At 38.6% G+C, this 7,847-nt stretch overlaps 1 protein-coding gene across 1 annotated transcript; it reads right to left on the minus strand.

The window, feature by feature from the left end:
- Positions 1-1,170: 1,170 nt before the first annotated feature.
- Positions 1,171-4,037, minus strand: serf2b (small EDRK-rich factor 2b). The gene is made up of 3 exons (XM_078252260.1): positions 3,902-4,037; positions 2,573-2,681; positions 1,171-1,602 (listed from the first exon to the last, which is right to left on the minus strand). The coding sequence occupies exons 1-3, from the start codon at positions 3,906-3,908 to the stop codon at positions 1,530-1,532; spliced, it is 189 nt and encodes a 62-aa protein (XP_078108386.1). The 5' UTR covers positions 3,909-4,037; the 3' UTR covers positions 1,171-1,529.
- Between the last annotated feature and the right edge of the window lie 3,810 nt (positions 4,038-7,847).

Raw genomic sequence — 7,847 nt, forward strand, 5'->3', positions numbered from 1 at the left:
TTCTCCCTTTTTACAAAAGCTGCCTTCAAGTGCTGTTGGAAATGTTGGTCGCCACCGAAGCTTTGAATATTCGCTGTTGAAAAGCAACGAAGCTTCGAAGCTCAGTATTTTTTTATTCGATACAGCCCTAGTTCTCACTGTACCAGTTTTCTCTCAGGAGACTAGGCTTTGATAGGCTGGTTAACTTTGTGAGGTGTCTTGCTGCCACCATGACCCTTATACTGGATGAATATCTTCTTGTGTACAGGATGTTTGTATGTCCACATAGTAGCCTACTGTGCCCATAATAGCCTCTTGTATTTTTCTGAGAAGCAAACCTGATATATTGATGGAAGGAGGCCATGAGCAAGGAGCATACCATACAGTACCTGCAGCACGGATACAACCACTGTTTATCCTGTAAACTCATCATGATGATAGCATCCCGTCACAAAAAGACACCAGTGACCGTTTCTATTAAATAATGATTTATGATTATATTATATTGATTTTCTTTAAGATAGCTCATAAAACAAAAACAAATGGTTGGTCTTCTTTAAGTTGCCTCTTGTCAGATTGTTGAGTGCATCACCATGAACCATCTTTGTTCAACGCTGATGATGATGCACCTAATTTAATAGAAAGAGGCACGTTAATCAAGTAAAGTTTTGATTATTCAGTAATACTAGCAGGTCCAGTATTAGTGAAATAATACCCTTTTAATATGTATCCAAGCGGTCTGTCCAGCAAGTGCTATTTATAGATTGTACTGTCTACGTTTAACTGGGTTTAAGGGCCAGAGTACAATCATATTTTATCTTCCATCACAGCAATTACTCACCTTTTGTTTGTTAAAATCTATATTATTTATTTGCCATGCTATTTTAAGTTTAATTTTCATCTGAATGAAACCGAATCAAAGCATGAAGTCAAATTATCCAAATACACTGACAAATAGCTAGTAATAGTTTATTTACTGATGATGCCTCGTCATCTGCCATTACATGGTTTCTATAAATTGCATCTTAATGTGATGCTATTTATAAAAAAAAAAAAAATGCTACAAGATGTAACCAACAGGATTAAAAAGTAAACGTTGGCCTTTTAATGCTTCCACAACAGAATTACAGATTGTGTGAATATTACAAAAACTGTCTTTAACGCCAACATTCAGAATAACTGAAGCAAGCATGAACTAAAAAGATACACTTTATTTGAAACCAGCAGGGGACATTTTTGTACAAAAATACACAACTGTTACATAGGTGTTTTGTGTCAAGAATTGTTCATCTTTCTCCTGCTGCTTACACCACTGATGCTCCTTTGCATGCAGCACCAACGTGGGACAACCGTTTTCTTGCTCAGACATAATTTCACCAAGTAAAAATGACAAATCCAACAAGCAATGTCATTTGCCATAGGGAAGAATGTAGGATCCTAGATTCTTGAGGCTAGACAAAAATGACAGATCCATTCTCATAAATATCAGGAAGAATGTTGAACGTGGGATGTTATTGAAGCAGAGTTGAATTTGTCTTCAACTTCATTCTCTACTTGGACTTGGTGTCTTCTTTTCCCCCTTCATTCGCCTTTTTCTGCTTCTGTTGCATTATCTCGGCATCCCTTGGGGAGAGAGGGACATTTAAAGAGAAAATGGACTTTGTTAGGGCAGACTCTACTGTAACACACACCTGTGTAAAGCATGCAACGGTGCACCCTTTATGTCCCCTTTTTAAAGCCCCCATGACATCACTATCATTTAACTGTAATGGTCTCTCTGGCTATATTAACTTGCATAGCTTTATTTTTTTAAAGCCACAAAAGTACTAAAAAGGTAGATTTTTGCAGCACTGGGTATATCAAGAGCTCCTGTAGAACCAGCCTATATCGACGAAATTTCATTTACGGATTGTTCAGCTACCGCCGGATGTCCCTCACCTTCCGCCTTGTTGGCATTCTGAACTCCGGTGGATTTCTGAGGACTATGGTTAACTGTTCCTCAGATCTCTGCAGGGTAAATCCAGACAGCTAGCTAGACTATCTGTCTGACTATCTGAGTTCTCTTTCGCACTACTAAAACAACTTTCGAACGTACACGTTTCACCAGAACAAGTTCTTTCTTGAGGCTATGTTGCAGAGGCACCGTTGCTCCGTCCGGTGCTTAGTGCCGCCCAAGATGATTGCGATTGGTTTTAAGAAATGCCAATACACCAGAGCATGTTTTTCTCTTATCCCGGAATGCTGTATGGACTAGCCAGAACTTTCCCCGCAGCGCTGTGGAGGAAGGTCTGGCAATGCTAGACTACCACCATGCTGACAGAGTGGGAATTGGCAGTCAAGCTCTGCTAGCGGTGCCTGTAAGATTGGCAGGGTAAACTATTGCTCCAGTAAGCAAAACTGAGCTTGTGATTTCAAGAATTTCTATAAAGACAAAAAATGCACAACTGCATGATCAGCCAGGAGTGAAGTAGTCCACAGAGCCCTTATATCGTTCAAGTCATGATGAACACTTTGGTTATGGTGCTGCAATGATCCACTGCTCATGTGTTTGTGTGCTTCCCAATTCTTTAATCTCATGCAGACCAGTGCCTACCTCTGCTTCCGAGCAGCAGCAGAGAGCCCATCATCGCCCCTCTTCCCTTTACCGTGTTCATTGTTTTTTTTGGCATTCTTCGCGCGTGCAAGCTCGCGTTGGTTTCCTCCTGCATTTCAGACAAAAGAAAACACTTTAATGAGCAACAAAGCAGGTAACGTGAGCTAAATTAAAACACCTCTATTAGGGTTTGTTCACACTAGATCAGTCAGTCCAGCGATTCGCTGCAGGGTTGAGCGGTGGTGGGAGTGTGCTGTCCTATTGTGTTCTTTAACTCCCCAATGTAGCACACATTTAGACTTTATATTTCACAACTATCGTTTTCCGTCAGATCGTTTTTATAATCGGAAAGAGAGTTTTATCCTTATTTATTTATTTCTTGTGGCAGTGATAGAGACAGTGGTCTTTACAGTTTACTGTACGGAACTCTCACAACAAAACGGACTAACAAGTCTGATCGCCGATTACATGATTGACCACCGCAAGGTGACGTCGAGTAGAGTTTCCCCAAAAGTTGAATCTTTTCGCCGCAGGCCGCTGCGTTTTTTTCGGCAGCCCCCTGCGGCCCCCGTCTCCGCAGCCTTACTCAATACCACAAAAAAACAACATAACAAAAAACAAGGAGCATTTACAACTTAAGGCATTTTTTTAGTGTCTAGTAGTCATAATTTAAAATGACAGATGGCCCGTTCACATTAAGTACGACTGTATGATGGTACAAATAAAAAAGCAACATCAAAAAGCAGCCGACGTGGCAGAGAGGCGCTTCGGACTCGGAGCAGCTTCGTGCCAGAACAACAGCGCAGAAGCAGGACTAGCTAGTCTTCCATCGTACCAGTGAGGTAATTATAGATACGCGACAAAGGTAGAGCCACGTTTGAGGAAATACATAAGATTCGATCTGCTGCAAGCCGCGTTGATACCCAACTATTGTGTTATGTCTCTACCAACTATTGCTTTACAGTAGGCCATAGCTCCGACTAACAGCTGGACAATAAACAACCCATTGATCCTATCGATGTTGACAAACGTTCAACGCACATAATGTAACGTTAACACACGGCAAGTTGACACGCTGTAGCATGTGCCCGTCTACTCAATTTAAACCTACAAATACAGCACATTAATTGGTGTGCGTTGGTTATAAACCAAGATGACAATACTGGCACGATTTCCGTGAAATGACGTTACGTGCTTTTCAGCAAATAGACGGAGACCAGGTCGGGGGTGGCCAAGGCTAACGAGCGGCTAAAAACAACGAGCACAGACTACATGCAATCCAATAAAGTACACGGATGCCTTACAGTCAAAATATATGTCGATACCCACTGGTCATTTTAGTAATCGCCGCTTCTTTCGCCCGAAATCCAAATAGTTCAGCTCAGCCAAAGGGCCGTCCGTCCCTTCTCGTCTCTCCAGTAGCTGTTTCTTCTGATTTCGTTGCGCCTCTGAGGCTGCCAAATACGCGCGAGACTTCCGTGCGAGAGAACCAGAACATTCCGTCTCTCTCCCAGATTGCACTGCGCGTGCGCTAGGCAATCGTCAATTTAAAATTACAAAACATAGAGATCAATTCACGATTGCAACACAATAACAAAGAGATTAGATCATTCAAATCCTTTATAGAAGTAGAGCAGGAATATCACATTCAGTGTAAACTTATTTAAATGGAAAGGTGTGCGTTAAAAAAAGAAAAGAATTAACTATTATATATATATATATATATATATATATATAGTATATGTATGTATATATATATATATATATGTATATATATGTGTATGTATATATATATATGTGTATGTATATATATATATATATATATATATGTATATATATATGTGTGTGTGGATATAGGCTACATACTATTATTACAATTGTTTTTTTTATTTTTACCCAAATAGTCTGGTATTTAGAATTAATACATATCACATACTTCCAAACTAAACCCTCTCAAACTGCGGGCCAATTTAAGAATGAACAGCTATTGGCTATTTTATTAATAAAAAATATTATGCTATGGAATAAAATAATGACGGTAACTGCCGTGGAAGTTTTCTTAGTTTGTAGTGCATATGCTGTTTATTTGGTAGTGTTGTATGGCTCCATCAATCACATGGAGAAGGTTTGTCAAACATTGTCATTAAGCCTACAGAGTCCAAGGCTTTGATTGAAGGACATGGAGCCTGGCACTGTCCTAGAGTGACTTTTCTTCTCCTCTTCCGTCATCCTCGGCCAACACCAGGATGGGAGACACACTGAACAGAGGCCTACAGGTCTTTGTACACTTTGTATCCAGTGTAAAATGTACTTCAAATTGCACTTTGTGTATCTAAGATGTCTATGGGAGTCTCTTCAGTTACGGACATAGGCTACATTTGGCATGTTTTTACTTACATTTATAATGCAGATTCAATAAGCTATATCAATAAAACATTAACTTCAATCACAACCACAGCTATCTCCTTAGAAGCTTACTACAAAAGAGCCAGCAGATGGCAGACTAAGCTGAAGTATATTTAAAGTGAAGGCACTCAGACATCTGTGTACATTGTCATGCTTGACAGAGAGGCTACTATTCATTTCAAAAGTATATTTGTAGAGTTAGATGATGAAAGTATCACTAACTTAAATAGATTACATGTAAAATATTAATATAATAATTTGACAAGAACTGCTCTTTTTGTGGTTTGGAAGTTGAAACAATAACATTTTACTTTCATTTAGCACCATCATCATAATCAATAATAATAATTGGACAACATAACATTCTGATCTTATCACCACAGTATGATTCCACTGATAATATTGAATTACTGCCCTGGGTTAAAGTGCGAAATGGAATTTTCTCAGTTGTTTCATTTCTGTTGTGCATTAAGAACCACATGATGTTTTCCTTGCAGTTTTTGTAGGATGATTTTATGAACTGTCTGGCAATTAAATAAGTAAGATGACTGAGTCATGTCTGCCCAAAACTGAACCTCTACCCAGACACTACAACTTTGAATTGAAAACAGCTTACTGTATGCCACTGAACCTGCATGTGCCTAATGCACTATAGGTCATGCCGCAGTCAAACAACTGCATCAGGAGTGTTTTTGCGAGTTAGCACATCTGTTTCTGATTGTCTGCAGCTATATTTAGTTTTTTAGAACATGACAAGTTTGAAAACAAGGTATTTTTTGGAAAAAATGATCAGAATCAGCAAAAAAAAAAATTAAAAGAAATTGTATGTTTTAAAGAAGAACTGGAATCGTAGGTTCACCGTTGTTGAGATAACAACTATACAGTTTGCATGCATATTGCATCTGGAATAGAAATCTTAAAACGTGTTCATAGCGGTGGAAGTGAGCTGTAGGAGGAGAATGAAGACAGGGTTGGGTTTCTTACTGAAAGACGAATACTGTATTTTAAGGACATAATTACTGTTTGAATACAATGAGCCATCAAACTACTGCTGTGATTGTATAGCCATCAGTCTATTTGGGTAAAGAATAAGGTCTTCTTGGAATTTAAGTATATGCTGTAAGTTTGTTCTGGTCTGCAGCCCTCTGGGTATTATTTCTTGATGGATGTTTGGTGAAAAATGTACTTCAACTTATAAAAGTAGAGCCCAAACAGGTTGTCACACATCACTGACAGTAATACACTATAAACACTGTTGTCAGTGAACAGGAATGTTTAGTTATCTGCTAACTTTTACTGTAGGCTACAAGTGCCGTTTATTTTGTTAAAAATTGGCCTGACAAAGAACATGTAGTTCAAACTGCAGTAGAAGTAAGGAATGCAGTTGAGTACTAGCAGCCTCAGGGTATTTGTATGTGTTCAATTGTGAAGGATGTACATAATCATCATTGTACACAAGTACAAGCCCACAAGTATTGGGAATATGAAATGTTTTTAATATTTTGACCTGATGATGACGTTAGATGAAAAAGTAAGTGATCACCCACATTATTACATTTTATCCTACAGGGATCATAAATGTCTGTACAGAATTGTGTGCCAATCCATCCAACCATTGTTGAGATGATTTCAATGGTCACATGAAAACTTTGACCTGCTGGTGGTGCTAGAAGAAACTTTAGGGGATCGCTAAAGTTGCTAGGATTCATCCTGAAGATCATGAATGTCTGTACCAAATTTCGTGGCAATCTAAAAATTGTTGAGATATTTCAGTCTGCACCAAAGTGGTGGACTAACCGACCAAGACACAGCTAGCATGGCTAAAATGTTTATCTTCTAGTAGAATTATTCACATGATAAATATCTAGTTTTTAAATATTTAACTTTTGCAAAAATGTATGGCCCATCCAACAGCTACTGTATGTAGGATTTAAAAATTACATAATCTGACCATTGACATCTGTAGCTTAATCCCTTCCTGATTGCGCTGATTTGTCAGGACATTATGGATTTCCATTATCCATATACATTTATATATACTTACATACCATTTTATATGGTTTATTTGACAAATGTCATCTATGTCTGTGTAAATAAACAGATGAAATCATACATCATACATCATATTATTCCTTTTCTAGTTGCAGTCCCTCAAGTGGGTGAGCTAAGTACCGACTTTGTTGTATTTTTTGCAGATGAAGTTGAAGTTTTAAACCAGATTTGAAATGTTTCCAGCACTGGACACAAAGAAAATATGTAGTTTTGTATCTTGGGACTGAGACTGAGAGATCTAGACTGAAAAAGTGAAAACTTGTGAATCTAACAGAAAAAGTCAGCCAACAGGGGATTGAGTGGTACAGAGCAATGGCTTTTTCATGCCACTAGCGTGCTGGAGCATGAAGACTTTAACAGCGTGTAGAACAGCATGTCGAGCACTGTGGTCAGTTTATTGGGCTGCTGGCGACACAGGACAGCCCAGGATGTCTGCCTCTGACTTGTTTTCCCCACAGCTGCTTTCAGTGACAGCATCCTGCTTATAGCAAACTATTTTTGTCTCCCAGTGCAATTATCACCACCTGGTAATTTTGATAATGTTGACTCTTTCTGCTTTTAAAAACCCTTTTAAATGTTAATGCTGTCCTTGTTTGACTGCTGGTGCTAAGTTGCCAGTCGTGTCTGCAATTTAATCAAATGGAGATGATGGGGAGGAATAGAAAATCTTTGTTTTTCCATTCATTTCATACTAAATTTAACAGGGGGATTTTATATTAATAGAGTCCTTGCACTCTCATTACCTCCAGCACTTTTCCATACTGACTACTTAGTTCCAGACAGCCTTTCACATGGTCACATACAAGTAAGCTGTTCA

Source organism: Sander vitreus, chromosome 1 (assembly GCF_031162955.1).
Source record: "Sander vitreus isolate 19-12246 chromosome 1, sanVit1, whole genome shotgun sequence".
NCBI classification, from domain to species: Eukaryota; Metazoa; Chordata; class Actinopteri; order Perciformes; family Percidae; genus Sander; species Sander vitreus.

What these genes read in the sequence shown, in the direction of transcription:
- serf2b (XM_078252260.1), bottom strand. An exon ending in GCTGCTGCTCGGAAGCAGAG is followed by an intron (nt 1,603 to 2,572) that starts GTAGGCACTGGT and finishes TCTCTCCCCAAG; the next exon opens with GGATGCCGAGATAATGCAAC.